General features: G+C 34.1%; 2 protein-coding genes, 1 long non-coding RNA gene and 1 other non-coding gene across 10 annotated transcripts in view; 2 read left to right on the top strand and 2 right to left on the bottom strand.

The window, feature by feature from the left end:
* The first annotated feature begins 293 nt into the window (after positions 1 to 293).
* Positions 294 to 5,820, top strand: LOC18445336 (uncharacterized). Of its 2 annotated transcripts, none has more exons than XM_006855474.4 (6): positions 294 to 1,204; positions 1,306 to 1,514; positions 4,142 to 4,340; positions 4,687 to 4,772; positions 4,847 to 4,938; positions 5,075 to 5,820. In XM_006855474.4, exons 1-6 carry the CDS (start codon positions 1,115 to 1,117, stop codon positions 5,299 to 5,301), a joined length of 903 nt encoding a protein of 300 aa, XP_006855536.4. In that variant the 5' UTR covers positions 294 to 1,114; the 3' UTR covers positions 5,302 to 5,820. The 2 variants fall into 2 exon arrangements, with proteins under 2 accessions (XP_006855536.4, XP_020529821.2); XM_020674162.2 differs by having other exon boundaries at positions 5,061 to 5,820.
* A 609-nt stretch (positions 5,821 to 6,429) lies between these two features.
* Positions 6,430 to 9,722, bottom strand: LOC110008200 (uncharacterized). The gene is made up of 4 exons (XR_016050096.1): positions 9,551 to 9,722; positions 8,182 to 8,231; positions 7,821 to 7,919; positions 6,430 to 7,609 (listed from the first exon to the last, which is right to left on the bottom strand). It is a non-coding gene; the product is annotated as an uncharacterized LOC110008200 (long non-coding RNA).
* Positions 9,723 to 13,340: 3,618 nt separating this feature from the next.
* On the bottom strand, positions 13,341 to 13,411 carry TRNAG-CCC (transfer RNA glycine (anticodon CCC)). The gene has a single exon. It is a non-coding gene; the product is annotated as a tRNA-Gly (tRNA).
* A 3,787-nt stretch (positions 13,412 to 17,198) lies between these two features.
* LOC18445333 (26S proteasome non-ATPase regulatory subunit 2 homolog A) overlaps positions 17,199 to 22,017 on the top strand; it is a 28,425-nt gene continuing 23,606 nt past the window's right edge. For 4 of the 6 annotated variants that reach the window (XM_088859406.1, XM_088859408.1, XM_088859403.1 and 1 more), the window contains exons 1-4: positions 17,199 to 17,532; positions 17,658 to 17,758; positions 20,663 to 20,783; positions 21,260 to 21,319. Coding sequence is in view for 2 of the 6 variants with exons in the window: in XM_088859403.1 (XP_088715529.1) it covers positions 17,428 to 17,532; positions 17,658 to 17,758; positions 20,663 to 20,783; positions 21,260 to 21,319 (387 nt within the window). In the remaining 4 variants the exon portion in view is untranslated. The remainder of the gene's footprint in view (positions 17,533 to 17,657; positions 17,759 to 20,662; positions 20,784 to 21,259; positions 21,320 to 22,017) is intronic. The other 2 variants (XM_088859407.1, XM_088859405.1) reach the window with 1 other exon arrangement.

The raw sequence follows: 22,017 nt of genomic DNA, 5'->3' as shown, positions 1-22,017 counted from the left end.
CCAAAATACTCCTTAAAATTTTTAAAAGTATTTTGATTATTTTATTTTATTGAAAATATTTTTTTATATTTTTCATTAGTGCAAGTTTAATACAGGAATCGACGTTCAAAATTTGGTATGAAAATAATTTATAGAAAAAAAAATAAAAATAAAACAGTATAAAAGCCTAGTATAAAAGCCTGACATTGTGATTGAAACAATCTTAACCCTCCATTCAAATATGGAGGGTTGGATAAAGCGAAAGATAGAATAGGGGAACATAGGAAGCTTTCCCTTGAAATAAAACCTGCAGACAGATAACTTTTCATTTGTCTCTCTCTCTCTTCGCTCTCTTTCATTGTGGCTCTCTTTTTAGGGGTAGGTGCCACGCCATTAACGGTCTGGGAAGGGGACGGTCACAAGCTTTCAACAACTTGTTTCCAAATTTTTTCACCAGGAATGAGTCCACACGGGAGACCAGGGCTCCTTTCTGGAATGACTTCCCTTTCGACATTGATTTCCTCTCTTTCTCTCTCATCTCTTAAAAGGGTGGCCTAGTGAGAGAAAGAGGGAGAGAGAGACTGTGCTGGAGTGGATTGCTTTCTCGGTCATCCGCTCCATCACCCCACGTTGCCAGAAGAGAGAGGGGAGGCCCCTGCCTCTGTTAAGAACAGGAGAAAGGGGAAGCCTAAGCTTTGGTCCAATCTAATTGTAATCTGCACTCTATTTCACCCTGAAACTGAAGTTTGAAACAATCAAAAGAAAATGAATTTTTTTCTCTCGTTTTCTTATAAATGGGGATTCATGGTTTGATTGAACTTTAAGCAGCAGCTGGAAAAAGTATCACCTCTTCTCTTATACTCAATCTTCAAGCTTCTTATCAAATGCAACCATGCTGAAATGTCAAATAATCTCTAATCAACTCAGCATTTTATTAGATTGAATTCAAAGATGGGGTTTAGTGCTTGAGCGGTGGTATTCTCTTAATGATCAATCACCACAAAATTTCTCCCCGGCCCATCTCCTTGCTCACACTTCTCGGTCAAAGAAGAAATGTAAATCTCCCTCTTTTGGCTGAATATCCACTCTAATTTTCGTTGAAACTTTGTGGGTCTTTGTTGGATTGGTAAGAAAAATGAGTTCTTCCAGGACAACAATGCAATCTAATTTGGAGTGCTTCCTTGACTGCATCACTCCGGTGGTGCCGGCTCGTCTGCTTCCAAAGGTTCATCCTCTCTCTCTATGATCGAACTGCCAACTTTGAATCATCTCTCTCTCTCTCTCTATGATCGAACTGCTAACCTGTGAAAAAAAATTCACTTGCAGACTTCCCTTAGGAGCCTCAACAGGCTATGGCAGCCATGGGACAAAGAAACAGTTGAGTATTGCTCGCTGGGGGATTTGTGGAATCGTTATGATGAGTGGAGCGCGTATGGTGCAGGCACCCCCATTGTATTGAACAGTGAGGAAAGCGTGATTCAATACTATGTGCCTTATCTCTCTGCCATTCAAATCTATACCAGCAACTCCTACAGGTAGCTATTACCTTCAAATTAATCACCATGTAATCTCCCTTTCTCTCTCTCTCTCTCTCTCTCAATTCTGAATGCTAAGCCAGTATAGTCCAATGCTCTTGCTTTCTAGTCTGTTTACTGTCTTTTCGATCTTTTTCTACAGCACTGTGCATAAAAACTTAGTAGGCGGAACTAAAAAAACCTACATATTTAGGCCAACAAACCGATTCAATGGTTCTGCTAAGTAGAAAAGAGACCACAATGGCATGTTACAATTTAAGAGCATGCTTTGAAACCAATTAGAACTTTTAGTCCTAGTTGCATAAAATAAACCAACATTATTGGCATATGGGAATTAACTTTAGCATAATCCAAATCAGTATTGGTTTTAGTATCTCATTCTTTGAACTTTGAAGAATTTTCTTGGTCTGGATCTTCATTGTTTGAGCTAGGAAGCATAGTGCATAGACTGTGCTCTACTGAGGCAATGCTGGAACTTGCTAGGTAATCCAACTTCTTAAGGGAGTTTCAAGTGAGAATGGAAGTTTAGAAGACATTGGAGGAGTAGAAAGAGCCTTGATTTGAATCAAACAATTTGCAAGGTCTTCATAGGCTTTCATTGGCCACTCGTTTCCGAGAAACGTGAGTCATTGTCAATCCAAATCTGAGGACAGTGTGCACTAAGGTCCACTGCCTAACATACCTTGACTATAGGAAAAAGTGGAAAACATCATACACTGAAGTTTAAGCTAATGTTTGTGATTCTTGCCCACACTTGTCTGATGGCTGATCCTCTTAAGACACGTCAAAATTGTGATTCTATTTAGCCAAATTAAGGACCGAGTTGGGGTTTTTCTGAGGGGTCGTGGAAGCAAGCATTTAACAAATAATCATTCCCATAAATTTTAGCAAGCCATATCTTTTGTGCCTTATACAAACTGAGAAAGCCTACATCAACTTTGCATTTTCCATTCCAATGTTCCAACATAGATCTCTTATTTTGGAACATGGTTGTTGGATGCGGGCACGGGTTCAAGAGCGACGCCATAGGGTGGAAACTCCTTGTTAAAACCAATGTCCATACATTTTACCAGTTAAGGAGCATGATCCTAGGATATATAGGAGCAAGATCCCATGTCATGGGATCGAGGTTTTGACTCGAAGGGATCTATCTCCACTTTACACAAAATGAGATTAGTTAATAGTATATGATAAATTAAGATCGATCCAATGCCCGTTAGATCCATTATCTTACACCTTAGCTTATTACCAATACCATAGTTATAATTCTCCAATTTTACAATAATACAATGTAATGATATCATAAATTGGCTTGCTATGATACTAAAATGTAGTTTTTAATACTGCAATTCTAATATACCACAACGTAATATGAACTATGGTTTAGCATATTCTAAAGAAATAAATATATAATACAAACGAGAGGAGCAGTAGCTTAATTAATAGTATAACTCCTTCCCTTTGAGGGATCCTACAAGCATGTAGACTGATATCTCATTTTATAAGGAGCGAGATCCCTATTTCTCTAAAACCAACTCCCTATAAGATCCCTTAGAGGAAGCGTAAGATCGAGTTCTTAAGGTGGGACTATGGCCTTAACCCCCAAGGTTCCCGCAACTATGCTTTGGAACCTTCCCACCAATCTGAAACACCAATTTGTATGCCTCTCTCATTAGGTTAGAATTAGCTTGACTTTTGTGGCTCAATTCTCTATAATTACTTTGCAATTTACATGGTGTACAAAGGGGTGATGTAAAAAGGACAATAGAGTTTTAGATCATAGGGTTTTTGACAATACAATCCAGTGTACAAAACCACAACTCGGGGACAAGATTCACCCATGCCCCATCAGGTAACTCAGGCCGAGTCCGAGTTACTCGGTTTGAGTCGGGTAGAGCCCGGCCATGCCAAAATGTGTTAAAAAAAAAAGAAAATTACAAAAAATATTCCAAAAAAAATGTGTTTAAAGAAAAATCAAATAAAACACATCTAAATGAGGATAAAAAAAAGTGGTGAAAAAATGGATTTAAAAAAAATCAATTTGTGATAGGGAGCTATTTTAGAAATAATCCAAACATAAGAGAAAATGTTAAAAAAAGTATTCATGGCCAAAACACTTTCCAATATTTTCCAAATTGATAGAAAACACAACAAAAAGCCATACTACAAATGGATCTTATTTTTTGGATTTTTTTATATTTTTTTGAATTTTTTTTTAATCCCCAAGTCGAACCACCCAACTCGGGGATACTCGGACTCACCAGCAGGGCTAATTGGAGTTGGCTCGCCCGAGTTTTCGCACACTATATAATCTGTTGTGCCTTCTATTGAAGTTGTCTCCCCTCTATTAGATCTGCCGTCTTCTCTTCAAACATCGTCACTTCATACTTATCCAATATCATGCATATGCTATTAGTTCAATCTACTGCCCATTTCCATGAAAATGCAGATTCTCCACATAGTTGAGTCTGAGACCAAGTTTTCTGTTTATTCTTATCATTCTCAAGTTGTGTTCTATTGTAAAATAAAGACTTAGAGAGAGAGAGAGAGAGAGAGAGAGAGAGAGAGAGAGAGAGAGAGAAAATGGAACTCTAACTCTATACACACTTATATGACTTGGTCCTTAGGGGCGAAAGGGATGAATTTGGAGATTCCGTCATGGAGATAGAGGAGAATGAGAACATGTGGAGATGGTGGGATGCTAGTTCAGAAGATTTTGTGTTTGAGCAGGACAACTTGTGGCATTTGAGGGACAGACTCGGCTACCTCTACTTTCAGTACTTTGAAAGATCTGCACCTTATGGAAGAATCCCTCTTATGGACAAGGTATCTCCTCCTTTGCCTTTCTACCCTTTTTGGCTGCTTCCAGCAATTATTGTTGTTTGTTTCAATCAAAACCAGAGAACTAGGCAAACTTTTGGAGAATGGTGTGGACCTCTGGCTTTCCAATGTCAAAACAAGATTAAATCCTTTATATATTGTTAGTGAGTGATTATGTAAAGCTGGGTAGAACTCGCCAATTAGCGAGCTCACTCTCTCTCAACTCCGAGTTGTGGGCTGGACTCTCATGATAACCAATTCACTTACCTAACACACATGAGTACACACATGCACATAGATCAACGGCTCCTTTTCTGTTTCCACTACCAATTGCAGTTTACATTGCCTTCAGATAAATGAAGCAGCTAGGGGATTTCCTGGGCTCATGTCATTGAAAAGTGTTGATCTCTCCCCTGCAAGTTGGATGGCAGTGGCCTGGTGCACACTTATCTCCCATTCTTCTTTTTCATGCTTTCTTTCTCATTGGTTCCTTAATCAAATGCTTGTTTCAGGTATCCCATCTACCATATTCCCACAGTACGAACAGTCAAGGACTTGTCCGCTTGCTTTCTCACTTATCATACGCTCTCTTCCTCCTTCCAAGGTACTTAAGATACTAATGAACCTACTAATTTAAAATAACTTCCGAAATCAACATAAGAAAACCTGGCCTACTCAAAGATTTCTTTTTTAACAGTCATCATGAAAATATTTCACAATTCATAGATGGATGGTTGCAGACAGTGGGGAGCAAGATAACGAGGCAAGAGAAAGAAAGGGAGAAGGGATGGCTCTTCCTCCCTTTGGGATGGCCACATACAAAATGCAAGGGGATGTTTGGATGTGTGCAGAGAGTAGAGATAGAGAGAGAATGATATCATTGCTGAGCGCTGCAGACTCATGGCTAAAGCAACTGGGGGTTCGGCACCACGACTTTGACTATTTCACAGGAATTCGGCATGGCTAGTACTCGACGTTACTTCTGATTTTACCAGTTTTTGGTCCATTGGAGACTCCTATTAAAGGAACGAAGAATTTTTGGTGGCGAGAGCTGTGCGTTCTTTTTGGCAGGGAAATTGGAAGAAAGCAGGTAGAGGATTCTCAACAGAGAGGGAAGCAAGAATTGCTCTCATTTTACAGATCTACAAAAACCAACACTTGTTTGAAATTTTGACAAAAAATGTTTACATAAAAGGGAAAATCTCTCTCTCTCTCTCTCTCTCTCTCTCTCTCTCTCTCTCTCTCTCTCTCTCAAAAGGGGAAGGGAGCCTGGCCTTTTTCTATTGCAGTTCATTGCGGCTGACTTCTATCATGGGGTCATATACATGGCATGGAGCGATAGCCTCCATCAGCCCCAACGCCCTTTGCGAGCAGATGATGGGTTGAGTGGTCAGACCTTGAATGGGGAACAATGGATTGTATTTTTACCTTAAAAGAAAAAAAGAATATGAAAGAAAGAATCAGGGTGTTTTTGCATATTTTCAAATATCTGTCTAATGCAGAGACTGAAAAATGGTTCTGAAAGTTGAACTTTGTCCAAGCCAAAACTGAATCTACTCTAGCAAGTTTTTCTTTTTTGTCTTCTAGACGCCAAAAGAGCTTAAGAAAAAGCTAAACAATGGCCAGACATGGCTCCTGAGTTATATCCATAAAAAATATGAATTGATAAACAAAATCCCCAAAATCCATTGAGATTCTGACAAGAACCCCGAAAACAAGGGAATACTTTTAGAAGGGAGAGTGAAGTAGAAAGAATATGCTATGGTTTTATGTTCTTAGAACGCAGAATGATGATTGCTTTTGTTCGGAGGTCAAGAGAGAAGAATCATAGGACACAAAACTTAGAAAATCAGGGATTAAATAGAACAAGGGATGGGAGACCAAATCTGACTTCCCACTGGCCAACACCAAAAGAATGAAAAATAGGCAAAACCATTCCAAGTTGAAAAGAAAGCTTGGGTATGTCAATTGAAAACTTAATAACTTGCTAGGTTTACCTTTTTGAAAGCCTCCATCAACTCATTTAAGATCACAGTAGATCAAAACCAGCACAATAGATGAACAGAAAAGGAAATACTAAGTTATGTACTCTAAATTTCAATAGAAGAAATCCAACTAATATTCCATGAGTAAATAACAAAAAGAAACAATGATTAGCAAATAAAGAAATTTGTGTTCTTATTATTGTTAAGCACCAATTCCTATCAAAGGTGCTGGCCTATCACCTTCGTGAGGTCCTAGGCTCGGTTATTGCCCCTCAGCAAGGTGCCTTTGTAAAAGATTGTCAAATACTTGACGGCGCCTTTATAGCCCACGAATGTATTCACTCCAGGCATCTATCGAAAATGTCTAGTCTGGTTATTAAACTTGACTAGGAGAAGGCATATGACCACGTAGACCAGGCAATCCTCGATGAAACCCTGGCCTGAATGGGTTTTGACCATCAATGGAGGAAGTGGATCCAAGGTTGTAAATCAACTCCCCACTTCTCTGTCCTGATTAACAGGTCCCCCAAAGGCTTGTTCCCTGCCTCAAGGAGTCTCGGCCAGGGGGATCCTCTCTCCCCTTTCCTGTTTCCGATAGTGGCTAAAGTCTTAAGCCACTCCATTAGTCGCTACTTCTTATCTGGCATGCTACACAGCTTCTCCTTTGGACCCTAAGGACCTCCCATTACCCACTTTCAGTACGAATATGACACTTTGCTCTTCCGTGAAGCCTCTCCCCAAGAGGTAGACTCCCCTTTCCTCTTTCTCAAACGCTTTGAATGAGCCACTGGATTCAAAGTAAACATGTAAAAATCCAAGATGATTGGGGTGGATATAGACCCACAATCCATTCAGGAGTTGGCAGATAGATGGGGTGCCAACCAGTGCACCTCCCCTCAGTGGGCACATATCATCAGCAAGTTCGAAAGAAAATTCGCCACTTCCCCTCAGTGGGGGCACATATCATCAGCAAGTTTGAAAGAAAATTCGCCACTTGGAAGGGCCGTTTTCTATCCCCGGCAGGTAGAGCCATAGAATCACCTTAATCAAGGCCACCCTATCTAACGTCCCCATCTAGCAAATGCCGGTATCTGTTACCTCTCTCCTCAAACAAGTCATGCCTGATTTTTTGTGGGTTGACAACAAAAATAGGCACAAATTTCATATGATTTCTTGGGACAGAATTTGCCTATCTCGCCACCAAGGGGGCCTAGGGATTGTAGTCTCAGGAAAACCAACTTAGCTCTAATGAGAAAGTGGTGGTGGTGCTATGGTACTCCAGAGGGACATCTGTGGAAGCAGGTAATCAGCCACAAATACCATCTCAATCAATCTTCCTGGCTACTGAACTGCCAGGCTAATAGTAGAGCCTCTAGCATTTGGAAATCCTTCTTAGTGTCCTAAAACTCTTCAAAGGATCTTTCAAAGTACAGATAAACCTTTACACATGAAAGCTCGGTCAAAGTTCCCGGAACAAATTAACAAATTGAATGATACAAACCTAAAACAAATCTTAAGCTTTTAATTGGTAAAATGCATCAATTAGGTCAACTTGTTGACTGAAGTTCCAATGATAAAGCACCATGATGTGCACCTATTGCTGCAAAAAAGGTGAGAGCAAGTTATACAAAATAATGCAGCAAACAGTGGCACATTACCCAACGTATTTTAACGAAGCAGGATCGTTAATGAGGATCCAGGCTGCAAAATGAGATGCGTTAGCGCAAGAACTATACAAGCGACTTTTTTATATGGTACATTCGAGTTCATCTGAGGGCTTGGGCTCGGACCTTTTAGTTTTTTGCAAGTTTTCCATGTAAATATATATAATAAATGAAATAATAAAATCCAGAAATTCTTACAGCTCCATACATCTACACAAATATGAATCCTTCCTGAATCCTCGCATAACCTGCAATTGCCTATTTTCAGAATTCTACCACTCTCAATCCCACCTTGAGAAAATAAAGCATACGCTGAACTCACAATAAACACTAACAAAGCAATGAAAACTACAGTAATGAAGGAAAACAACAGAGCAAGGACTGAAGTTGCAAGATACAAGAAAATCAAAAGATAAAATCCAGTACAAAGCTCATAAAAAACTCTAAGGTGATTTCAAGAACAATAAATTCTAGATTATTGTCATCCTCATATTGTAGGCGTGCTCCTCCAAAGGGTTTTCAATGAGGTAATTGTATCAACAATGGTTTCCTATATATTTTTATGTCAACTAGCCATCAGTTACTCTTGAGAGAGAAAGGGAGTCTGAAATGAAGCATAAAGAGGAGGGACCGTATTAAATCATACAACACCACATAAGAAAACATCGCATTATTACTGCTTATCCAACATAGATTCACCCCGAAGTAAAGATAAAAAAATAAAAAATGTACAGAAAATTAAAAAATATTGGAAAAATCAGCAAAAAACATAAGTCATAGGAATCATTAAATGACAACAGAAGGTAGAAAAAATATAAAAGATTAAATTCTCAAAAAAAAAGATATATGGCATTAATATTTTAGAAAAATCAAAAAAGAAAAAAAAATAAAAATTTGGATAATGTGATAAGAAAAGTTCCCAAATCATCTTTAACGCGTCTAAAATGCCTTTCAAAACATTTTTTGAATTTTTTGTTTTTTTTACATCATTTTTCAGCCTGGCGAGTTGCCTTTGGAATTGCCATTACTTGGCCATGTCCTTGCTTGGAGTGGACTCACACTACCTCTAGCAACGGAGAGATCTATTGCCGAATAAAATATTGAAATGAGAAAAAACCACATAAAATTACAAGGCCTAGAACCCCATCTGCAAAAAAAACCTTTAATTCTAGCTATGCTTCCCCCTTTGTGAAAGGAAAGAAATGGAAAAATATCCCCAGCAAATAAACTAAAAACACAACCAGTACGAGACGAAGATATTAAAAAGCCATAGACAAACTAAAAAAAAAGGAAAAAATTCACTAGCAACCCATGTCGCCAGAAAACAGCACTAATTGTTTTTTTCTTTTTTAAAAAAATTGTTAACTGTTTTTTTTACGGCTCTTACACGCACAAAAGCTCATCACAAACATAAAAAAAGCACTAATTCTTGCTGCTCCTGCTGATCAACCAGGCCCTAAAACCAAAAAATCCCCCAATAAGCACTGCTTCTCATGGCCAGATTGATGCTTATCAACAGGAAACCTAAGCAGCAAATGAAATAAAACGAAAAAACCCTAATTCTTACTGATTCTCCTGCCCAATCGAGAGGCCTAGGGGGACAGAACGTAGAACGAGCCAAGATGAACAGGGGAAATGACAATGATCATAATTCTTCACGCCCCTTGTGTGAGCAGTACCGCATATGAGCGGGAACTTTCGACCGCAAAAGCGCGCGAGTTCTCGCCTCTCCCCCTGGTGCGAATTACCTCTAAAATTCACCTAAAGTGCAAAACACACACTCTCTCTCATGCCCCTCCTCGAATCTCGGTGCCAAGAATCTCCTTTCAAAAAGTTTTTTTTTTTTTTTTATTATAAAAAATAAGTTTATCTAAGGCCCTTTTTTTTTTTCTTTTTTTTTTTTAGATATCTTCTTTCTTCCCGAAATATTTTGTTTTTAAGGTTTAAATAAGTTTTGGGTACTATATTTGATAATCGACTAAAATGTTAAGAAAGTTCTGGGTATTGTGATCGGTAACTTATATATATTAACCATATAAAAATAAATAAATATAACATAATATAATATATAATATAATATATCTTATATATTTTATTAATTTATATTTGTATTATATAAATCAAATTTGAACCTACCTCAAAACTCTCACTAAAAAAGGTTGTTTTGATGCTCAAATATTTACAAATTTATCATCTCGACATCAAGATGCATGGAAATGAGAAAAAAATAGATTTCAACTTTTGGAAATAGTATATTTTGTAATGTAGTTTTGGACAGTTAACTTTCATGATTTTCAAATGTTCATAGATCTATCGATCGATACTATTTTTTGAAGCATTAAACTTTATAAATAAATATGAAAATATATTTTAAGGCTATCATAAAGATTTTCCGTGTTGAAACCATATTTCTCGATACTATTTGAAAATAGGCTTTAATTTGATTGTTTAGAGCGTAGGCTCTATACAAACTGCAACCCTTATATATGACATATACTATAATGTTTATTATAATATAATATAAGATATTTATATATTATATATAACATATGGTATAATATGAGATATTTATATATTATGTATATGGTATTTAAATTATTAATTATTAAATTATAGATGATATTTATTTAATATAATAAATATATTATTTATAATATAATAATATATATTATATATAATATATATCATATATAATATATATAATATATTTATATAATATATAATATAAATATATAAATATTACATATATGATATTTAGTATAACATAAATATATATTGTATATTATTTATATTATAATATTATATATTATATGATAAATATATTTGATATTATATTATACTAAATATTTATATATATATTATTATACTAAATATTAATATATATTACATATAATATATAATCAATATTTACTAAATAATATAAATTATATTAATAAAATAAATATAATATTAAAAATTATAATATTATGTTATAGTAATATTATATTATATTATATCATATTAATAATACTAATATTGTGTATTTATATTATGCATAATGAATAGTGATCAACAAAAAAATTATGAAAATATTAAGTTCCAACCTCTTTAATAACTTAATTTTTCACTTTTTAACAAAGGAATGTGAGCTTTTGTTGAAATATTAGTTTCTAAACTTTTCATGAAAAATGTGAAACAAACGTGGAACTTTTTCAAATTTTGAAATAATACTTTGAAAAAAACAAACACACCCTAAGGTTGATGACTTAAACAATCAAATTATGACGCCTCTAAAAAATTAATTAGAAGATTTTATTTTGATGCTAAAAACCTCAATTCGTCCATCCTAACCTCAAGATGTATGGACATGAGAAAAAATATTTGCTCGATCTACAGTATTTTTTAATCTTTAGATTTTATAATTAGAGATTAAAATAAATTTTCAGGCCATTATAAAGATCTTTTATACTAAAACAACATATTTTAGTACTATTTGTAGGTGTGTCTTAATTGGATTATTTAGAACCTCATCCTTATGCAAACCACACCCTTTTTGTATTTCGTAAAAAGCTTAGGAGCTTTTCAAAGGATCTTCAAATAAACATATTTTTTTTAGTGAAAACAATATAAAAGGGCATTTTATTTTATTTCCAAAATAACTTCTCAAAATAAACTTGTTTCAGGTTGCCATCATTTTTTGACTATCTTGCAACATCCTTTTTGTTGGTTTATTTGGAATCTTGGAATTTCATTTTACAACAAGCTTATTAAAAGTGATATTAAACAATATTTTTTATTTAATAAGGAGTTTCCTTCAAAATTTTGCCAGCATATTCCCCCAAATAATAAATGTCCAAAAGAAATAGAAATTCTCCTTAAAAACTTTGGCTCTCTAGAAAATTTCAGAGATCATGAAAAAAATTTACAATCTCAAGTCTTAAAAATAATGTATATAATAACACACTGTCCATTTTGTCGTAAAAATAGGTGTCAACAAATTCGAAAGATTTGTATTACTTTTTGAGCTTTAAATTTTTATAATTGGTCATATAAATTGATTTTAGAGCAATCATAGAGACTTATTATGCCCAAAGTGCAGATTATGAATCACTGCAATTTTGGAATAAAAATCCATTTTTTTTATATAGGTTTAAGTGGGGACCTGATAAGTTTAAGTGGGGGTCTGCATATGCACAGTATGAGTCATCAAGTTTAAGTGGGGGCCCGCATATGCACAATATGAGTTGTCTGACTCATAGAAATCCCATCATCCATTAAAAAAAAAATTATAATTTAAAAGTAAAAAAAGAGCCATCACCCATTAAAAAAAAATTAAAAAGAAAAAGAAAAAAAATATAGCCATCATCCATTAAAAAAAATTAAAAAGGAAAAAAAAAGAGAAGAGCAAAAAAGAGAGTCATCGTCAATTAAAAAAAAATAAAAATATAGGCATCATCCATTAAAAAATATTAAAAAGGAAAAAAAAATAAAAAGGAAACAATATAGGCATCATCCATTAAAAAAATATTAAAAAGGAAAAAAAATTAAAAAGGAAAAAAAAAAGAGAAGAGCAAAAATATTAAAAAGGAAAAAAAAAGAGAAGAGCAAAAATATTAAAAAGAAAAAAAAAAAAAGAGCAAAAATATTAAAAAGGGAAAAAAAAGAGAAGAGCAAAAATATTAAAAAGGAAAAAAAAGCGAAGAGCAAAAATATTAAAAAGGAAAAAAAAGAGAAGAGCAAAAATATTAAAAAGGAAAAAAAAAGAGAAGAGCAAAAATATTAAAAAGGAAAAAAAAAGAGAAGAGAAAAAATATTAAAAAGGAAAGAAAAGAGAAGAGCAAAAATATTAAAAAGGAAAAAAAAGAGAAGAGCAAAAATATTAAAAAAGGAAAGAAAAGAGGAGCAAAAGTATTAAAAAGGAAAAAAAAGAGAAGAGCAAAAATATTAAAAAGGAAAAAAAAGGGAAGAGAAAAAATATTAAAAAGGAAAAAAAAAGAGAAGAGCAAAATATTAAAAAGGAAATAAAAGAGAAGAGCAAAAATATTAAAAAGGAAAAAAACGAGAAGAGCAAAACTATTAAAAAGGAAAAAAAAGGGAAGAGCAAAAATATTAAAAAGGAAAAAAACGAGAAGAGCAAAAATATTAAAAAGGAAAAAAAAAGAGAATAGCAAAAATATTAAAAAGGAAAAAAAAGAGAAGAGCAAAAATATTAAAACGAAAAAAAAAAGAAGAGCAAAAATATTAAAAACGAAAAAAAAAAAGAAAAGTGCAAAAATATTAAAAACGGAAAAAAAAAGAGAAGAGCAAAAATATTAAAAACGAAAAAAAAAGAGAAGAGCAAAAATATTAAAAACGAAAACAAAAGGAAAGAACAAGAATGCGCATCCAGGGAATCGAACCCTGGTCAGTACCGTGGGAGGGTACTATGATACCACTACACCAGATGCGCTTTTGTTTACAACGGGTTGCTCATAAAGTTATAACTATGAGAAAACTATAGTTGCAGTGTAGACGAAAGCCCATGTATTGAACAATGGGTTTCTCATTGTTATGGCTGTGCCAACCTTAGCTTGTACTTTAAGTGAGAAGTGGATATCGTTATAAGAAACGATTTCAAAATTCAGTGGTACGACACAAAACAACTCCAGCCAAATCTCAAAATTTTGAGGGGCTTTTTACGGGAAAATATAAAATGAAATCATTTACCTTTAGTACAAGGTGAGACATTAATCTTGTCTATTATTTGTGAAATTGGCTAGCTGCAATTATTCCTTTGATCAAGCTAAAACTTCAAAAAAAATAATAATTGAACTTTGACACATCCAAACTATCAAACTTCACATCAGATGGTTGTAAGTAATTGTGATCACCTTGTATCAAAGGTAAATGGTCTCATTGTATACAATTTTTTTTTTTTTAATAAGCTCCGTGCTACAAATTTTGAGAGTGGTGATTTCTTTTTTATGCTTTGTGTGTGGTTTGTATTTAAAGCTATAGATAAAAGACGGCGAACAATGTAATATCTAACACCAGTCGTTTCATTTCATGCACAATCTTATTCTTTTTTTCTTGCCTTTTGCCAGCGCTCTCATTCTCTTTCATAGGGTTTGGAAGAGGGAATATTATAAGAAAAAGTTTACAAAAGAGATTACTTACTTTTAGTATAAAGACGGCACAATCACCTTGTCCTTGACATTTCAAATCATGTGGTTGTGAGCATGTTATTTAATAGACTCAGTTTTTTTTTTTTAAATACTGCCAAATTTGCAGCAAGTTATTCATTTGGGAGCATGTTAAAACAATAATAATCCTAAAAGTCTTGCATTGATAAAAAAAATAACTTCAGTAACTTCGTATCTTGAAAGTATGGAGTTTTAAACTTTAGACAAAACTTCAGACCTTAAGGTCCAAAATAGTGACAATTTGGAACCTGGAAAGCGAAAAGGAAAAATTCGGACCCTCAACCCTCAAGCTCCGAAATAGAGACAATTTAGAATAATAATAATAATAAAACCCAAATAATGAGTATGAACATAATGTTAAACTTGAAAAGTGATATTTTAAAGGAGACGGTTTCTATGCGACCAGCCCGCATAGTGTAGAAAATACCAGTTTGGCAATAAATATATATTTTAAATATAATTTGATCCTATTTTTTATAAAATATTTAATCTTTAACATGAAGATCATGAATATATTTTAAACAAAAAAAACTATAAATAATAATTATATCAAGAAAACATTTAGACCGTTGGTTACACTTGTTTTTAGATGAACCACCTATTTGCATCCATTTTTAAGATGGATACTTTATACCTTTAGACCAGAAATGTATCCAGCCCGCATGAAATAATTTCCCTATTGTAAATAACAATAACTTCGGGGAGATATGTATAAATTTGTCATCTATTAATACACAAGCCAAACTTTCCATAAATGATAGCCATATATAGAACGGTAAATTGGAAACGGGGGCATAGATTAATTTCAGAGAGGAGAGAGAGAATGAAGTTAACAATTTTTATTATTTTTTTTAAAAAAAACTCAAGTGAAGTCAAGAGAGTGAATAATTTAAAGGGAGAGTGAGGGAGAGCTGGGGGAAATAAAAACAAGAAAAGAGAGAGCACAGGAAAGCTTTAATTTTAATAAGAGTTAAGAGGCATTTTGGAAGGGAGAGTGGACAGAGGTAGAAATTCCCACATCAAGGCCGCACAAGACATTCAAAACATATAAATGTCCATTGTTTGACGAGTATCGGTGGCCTCGGCCCGACCCAGCAGCGTGGGTTTGTAACTCGAGCGAAAGCATGCAAAGTGGTTGAACAATGATATTGGGTACCTTGAATGGGTTGTTCTGATTAAGTTGATGGTGCCCTCTCAAGTAGGGGTAGGGTTTGGGTTTGGTAGGTTTTTCTTCCCTTAAGAGGGGGCCCGGTGGGCTCGGTTTTAGAGTGGAGGAGCATAGAATTTTTCATTTTTGCCGAAGAAGGGCTTGGTAGGCTTGATTTTCAAGCGGCCACATGTTTTCCCTTTCTAGAATAAAAATCTTCATTTTTTTTCTTCTTAAAATATAACGGATATTCCATTTTTATTTGTCCATCTTAAAATATAACTCTTCATTGCTTTTTTTCCATTCTTAAAATATAATGGAATTTCCTTTGTTCTTAATCAGTACAAATAGAGAGTGTGCGAGTTCCCGTCTTAAAATATAATTCTTCATGAAAAAAAAAGAAGAAGCATTTCAAGTATTAAAAATAACACATTTTATAACTAGTTATTTGGACTGTCTATTTTCAAGTACTTGTAGATTTTCTCGATTTGCATTATTCTTGAAATTTAAAAATCTATAATTGGGGATAAAAATTGATTTTCAAGCAGCCACAAGTTTTCTAACATCATTCTCCGATAAAAATTTAGTGGTGGACCTTATTTCTACAATACAAAGAGAGTGCCTTATACAATAAGAAACACATTTATATAAGGTTGATACTCTAAACAATCAAATTAAGACGCAACTTACAAATTTAGTGGAAGATGTTTGATGTCGAAAAACCATCACATTGATCACCCCAGCCTCGAGATGTATAGACGTAAAAAAAAAAAAAAAAAGGTTTCAATTACGGGAAAAAATGCATCTTGCAATGCATTAGCTAGGTTGTTAACTTTCAATATTTTACATTATTTATAGATATGATTGATCTATGTTATTTAAAGAAATGTATAAGATGAGACCATTTACTTTTGATATATGAAGGTAGCAATTGCTATCACATTGGATGTAAATTTGGACAAGTGGTGATGTGTCACAACTTAGTATAAAGTCCGAAACAAATATTATAAAAAATTGTGATATATTTTAATGTACACGGTTTCTATGCGCCAAGCCCGCATATTGCATAAATGCGGGCTTGACAATAAATATATTTTTAAATCTAATTTGATCCTAATTTTTAGAAAATATATAATCTTTAACATGGAGATCACAAATATTTTTATTTTTTAAAAAACTATAAATAATAATTATATTAAGAAAACAGTTGGAGAAAACATTTGCACTGTTCGGTACAATTGTTTTTAGATGGACCACCTATTTGCATCCATATTTAAGATGGATGATGCTCTATACCTTTGGACCACATATTGTAGACATGCGGTCCAACCCACATGAAAGAATTTTTTTATTTTAATATATTAGATTTCACATCCAATGACTAAAAAATTTTGTGATCTTCTTGTATTAAAAATAAATAGTCATAGTACAACCTCTATTTTTAAAAGAAAAAGTTTATACAAGGTTCCAACCTTAAAATGTAGAAATACAATAGACCTATAAAATCTACCGGTGAATGTTATTTTAATGTTAAAAAATCCTGTAATAGATCATCTCGACATCAAGATGTATGAATATTAAAAAATAAATAAATTATGAGTCCCATAAATGATTCATCTTGCAACACAGTATCTATATCATCTATTTTCAAAATTTTCTTATGTTTATAGATCTACTTGATTCTAATTATTTTTGAAGTTTAAGATTTTATAATTGGATAGGAAAATAGATTTTTAAATAATCCCAAAAAGTTCTTACATCAAAATTGCATGTTATCACGAAATTTGATGCATGTTATCATGAAATTTGAACTTGCGCCATAATTGGATTGTTTCATGTTGCAACCTTATAGAAACTGCGCCCATTTTTAAAACTTCAAATTAAAGATAGAAATAAAATTTAGAGATGCACCTTTCGTCACTCTTTAGAGATGCACCTTCCTTTCATTGTTTCGAGCCTTAAGAGGCTTTAAAATGGGCGTGTTCTTTCTCCAACTTAACCTGCGAGTTTAAAATATTCCGACGAATTCCTTCTGTTTCTTCCTCGACGTCCATTACCGAAGATCACTGCTGTACTGGCTTTATAGGGTTTGCGTTTTCCAGTGTTTCTTGGTTCGCCTTAACCTTCCTCACCAATATGGCCCCTGATCCCAACTCAAGCGGCGGCTTAGAGCAGGCCTCTCTTAAAGCCCCATCTAAAGACCCTAAAAAGAAGAAAGATGAAAAGAAAGATGAAGATTTGGTATATAATTTGAAACTCATTTCTTCATCTTTTATCGCTATTACGAATGCTGAATTATTTTTATCCTCGATTTATTATTTTTTTGGTTTAATCTGGCAATGTGTGAGTTTTTTGTTCTCTTACAGTCCGATGAGGATTTGGCATTGAAACAACAACTTGAATTATACGTGGAGAGAGTTCAAGACTCAGATCCTGGAGTTCAAAAGTTAGCTTTAGAAAGCATGAGGTAATTCTAGCTTTAATTTTGCTTTGTCAACTAAGCTCTTTTTTTTTTTTTTTTGTTTCACTCATTATTATGCATCACCATCACCTTTATTTTTATTGTTCTTACACAATCGTATTATTTAGTCCCATTTTTATCATTATCTCCACTTTTTAATCAATTATTCGTTCTACACTATTTTTATTTTTTTTGTTGAGAATAATCGTATTATTTAGTTCCAGTTTTATCATTACCTCCACTTTTTAATCAATTGATGCAATGTTTTAAGTGTCAATTTAATGCAATTGAAGTAATATTGTTGGTTTTATGTCCTTGAATTATTGAAAACTAAGTATATTAGTTCCTTGCAAGTACTCTAGAAAACCATGCACCAACGGGCATCGACTGATTTATTGTTGACTAGTTACCATTATTTTCCAACCCCACTTGGTTCCAATCTGCTATTCATTGTGTTGTGGATGTCCAGTTAGAGCAGTCAAAACTCACTTTTTATCTGCTCTTTCTCCCTCTTCAAATTTCTTATACAGCATTGTTATTGGCAACATGATGTTCTTGGCATGAATCACCCCAATAGATTGCTCCAACACGAGGATGTAATACTTAGCTTTATTTATTTTTTCTATACATCTGAGGAATCCAATTTACATCATCAGATCAGAACCCCAATCACCTTGCTCATTTAACAATTCCACCTATCAAGGGTTTCTAGAAAGGTTCAGATACTTGCTACTCTCCCATTGTAAAGTGTCTACATGCTTTCCTCTTCATCACCAAGCACATTTCGGACCTCACATGGCTAACTGAGATCTGAATTCCTCTCAGATGTGTTAATTAAAGTATGGCCACTCCCTAAGTGGAGTTCTCAGAACTCAACAATTCTAATCTTATGCAAAGCAGTCTGGACATTTTTTGAACTAATCCACCAATTTTATTTTTTAACAAGTTAATGCATTATTTTTTTCAAATTTTTTAGAAGAGTTAACTTTAACAAGTTAAATGCATTATTAGCAATAATTAACGAAAAAGAGGTACACATTCTCTCTAGGAAATGGGACTGGGCACTAGCATGGAAACTTATTTGGTCTTTAGGATATGTGGTCATGCTGTTACATAATAAAAAGAAGTGATCATGCTTCTTCTGAAATCCGAACCATCCAAAGCATGGGCTTGGATCACTAAAATTAAACTTATTGAGCACTGGCATGAGAACCCGCATTCTAAGAAAGTTATAATGAAGAAGCCTGCTATTTCATAATTATTAGGATTTCCCAAACTACCTCAAATATCCAGGATCTTGTAACTTATGAACTATGTCTAGGTCAATAAGTGGAATGTCCATAATTACCTACATGTCCAAAACATGAGTTTGACATGGGGAACAAGAAACTTCAATTTCAAAGATAGTTGTTCATTAGAACATTGTATTGCATAGAGAGTTACAGCAGATGCTTCTTTTGTGTTGTGCTACACAAGAACCAAATAGGAGAACCTAGACCCTCTCTCCTAATTTGGGGATTGATCAGAATTTCCTGCCTGGTTAGTTTGTTGAAATGTTTATTGCTTGCAAATTTTGCTTGCTCCCCTGCACCCTAAAGAATGTGAATATTGTTATGACAGATATTTTTAGTGATATTGACTGTGTCTGTACTTGTGAGTATTATATATATTTGTCTAAGGTCCTGTTTGGGTGAATGAAATTTTTGTATTAGGGTCATTTTTTCCCGTTCCATCATTTAGGAGTGAAAATATGACCCCCTTTGTCCGCATATTTATTCATGGCTGGGTAAACCCTACTTGTCCCCTAGCTCTAAAAAAGTGATTGTTTTTCTTGCATTAATGAATTGCTCCTTCCTTTTGCCAAATTTGATTAGATCTAAATGTCTATTCATATGATATTTCAAGTTTTACAAGACGGGCAAACCTGTTAATAATGGGGATGAACTTTTCAACATCATGTGGCCAGATCTACTTAAGAAGAAACTATGAGGAGGGGGGTGGGGGATTGTGGGGCAGTGGTGCATGTGTGTTCATTTTGGAGGATGTACTGTATGCATTTTGGCTCATTGTGTTCCCTGGTTGGAATCTTCAAGGGATACCGATATTAAGCTGTAAAGAATCTTATTGCCATCAGGCCTCAAAAGTAAAAAACAGTTGACTTTAGGGCTTGGGATGATATTTTTGTTCCTTGAGCATTATTAAGATATCAATTGGAATTGGGGAGGCTAACTTGTCAACCCTAAAGATAGATTCCCAAGTTGTTAGGAAAATTGAGTTTGTCACATTTATGTGGGTTACTGCAGATGTTATGCTATTAAGTTCGTGATTCAGATGTGATTGGTTGAATGTTTATGTATCCATGTTTATGCATTCTTAAAGTCATTTATGTTAAGGGAATAATAAAATTATGAAAGCTGTAGTAGTAGTAGGACAAGGAAAAAGAAGGAACATTTCAATCCACGAGCATGTGGAGGCTACCCTAAATGGTAAATAAATTTCAGCCTTCTAAGGGTTATTTAGTTGAATTTGGGAATGGGGAGTTAACATAGTTAACCTTAAAATTAGGAGACCTTAAAGGGTTTTCCAAAATGAAAGGGGGAAAACATCCCACAGTTATGATCCTAGAGACAAACTCAACATGGTCTTCTTCGTTTCTTAATTCTGACTCAATTGAGTGAGCAATGACTTTGAGCAGACTTGATTAAGTCAAATTGATTGAATCGCATGCACAACATGGTATTATAGCCATTTGGCTATCATTTTTGACATCTTTAAATTGGTAGTACTTAAGGGTATTCACAGTTTTTGCTACATGGCAGACTTATGTTTCTAAATTTGTTCTAAATATTTCAAACAAAATTACGTCCTTTATAGTTTCCCTTTGATTTGATTGTTTATTTTGTTCAATAGGCAAGAGATACGTACTTCAACAAGCTCCATGACTTCAGTTCCAAAACCTCTGAAGTTTCTTCGTCCTCATTATGGTACTTTGAAAGCATATTATGAAACAATGGCAGATTCTGATCTAAAGGTGGGGCTTTTACATATGGGGTTATGTTAGGGGACTCATACATATGAGTAATCCCTTAATGTACTCTACTTTTTTGGACACTCATATACCCTTGTTTTGTAACATAATATTTTTCGTCATTAGGAGGGGTAAAATAAATATTTCTATAAGAAAATAGTGGCATTTATTAGTGGTTAAGAAGCTATCATTGCTCCATGTGGGTGATGTTACGATGATGTCATCCTCAACTATAGTTAATAAATACTATTATTTCTATCAAGAATTTCAATTTTACCCCTGATTAATTACCTAAAATACCCCTAGACAACGAGGTTACTACATGTTGGGATAATGGTATCGAGTGTCAAAAAATGTTGAGTACAATAAGGAAATACTTACATGTATGAGTACCCTAACATAACCCTTATATATTCCTCTTAGTTTCCTTTTTGGTCAATGTTACATGATCTATTCATGTGTTTCAATGCAAATTGCAGAAATACCTAGCAGATATTCTTTCAGTTCTGGCACTGACCATGTGTGTGGAAGGGGAACGGGTAAGTGAAAGTAACCACATATCAAGCATTTTCTTGTCTATCTTGTAGTAACTAAATTCAAAAGGAGTTTTGAGAGTTGCAATTGGAACGGAACCTAGTGATTGGATAATCCAATTTCAACTTATACAAAATAAATATTACATCATTAACATGAATTATTCTGGTTATCTTGGGCATATGGTTTTTTTCTTTCTATTATCTGGGTATATTGTATAATTTTGTTGGTGAGGTGGTGTTGTTCATACCTATGGATTGCCTTATTAATTTTGGGGGCAATCATGTTATCCCCCCTGTATAAAAGATACTATACATTCTACTGTTCTCTCTCTTTCTCTCTGTCTCACTCTCTCTCTCTCTCTCAAATGCAAATCAAAAGGAACCACAAAAAAAGAAAAAAAGAAAAAAAAAAAACTCATCTTTGGATTTTCCTAGCAAACTTGTATTTCTCTAATGTCCTGTCCTTACAACCCTTTCCTCAACAACCTCTTTTCATTCTTCTTTCCCCAAATTTCAACCACCGCCTTCAATTCCCTAATTTCTTCATGTACAATTTCCCTCTCCTCCTCATCTTTTCCTGCCATCAAATCACCTTTTGCAGCTTCCATCTCTCTCACTTGTTTTCTTTCTCTACCATCCTCGCACTCTTCAAACTAGGGAGAGAAGAAAGGAGGGGGTACAATGTAGAAACATGGAAGAGA

Source organism: Amborella trichopoda, chromosome 2 (assembly GCF_054954075.1).
Source record: "Amborella trichopoda isolate Santa Cruz 75 chromosome 2, AtrichopodaSantaCruz75HAP2 v2.0, whole genome shotgun sequence".
Lineage (NCBI taxonomy): Eukaryota > Viridiplantae > Streptophyta > Magnoliopsida > Amborellales > Amborellaceae > Amborella > Amborella trichopoda.
This window is presented reverse-complemented; position numbering and strand designations above follow the sequence as displayed.

What these genes read in the sequence shown, in the direction of transcription:
- LOC18445336 (XM_006855474.4), top strand. Translation starts at nt 1,115, where the DNA reads ATGAGTTCTTCCAGGACAACAATGCAATCTAATTTGGAGTGCTTCCTT. An exon ending in TATACCAGCAACTCCTACAG is followed by an intron (nt 1,515 to 4,141) that starts GTAGCTATTACC and finishes CTTGGTCCTTAG; the next exon opens with GGGCGAAAGGGATGAATTTG. An exon ending in GAATCCCTCTTATGGACAAG is followed by an intron (nt 4,341 to 4,686) that starts GTATCTCCTCCT and finishes CATTGCCTTCAG; the next exon opens with ATAAATGAAGCAGCTAGGGG.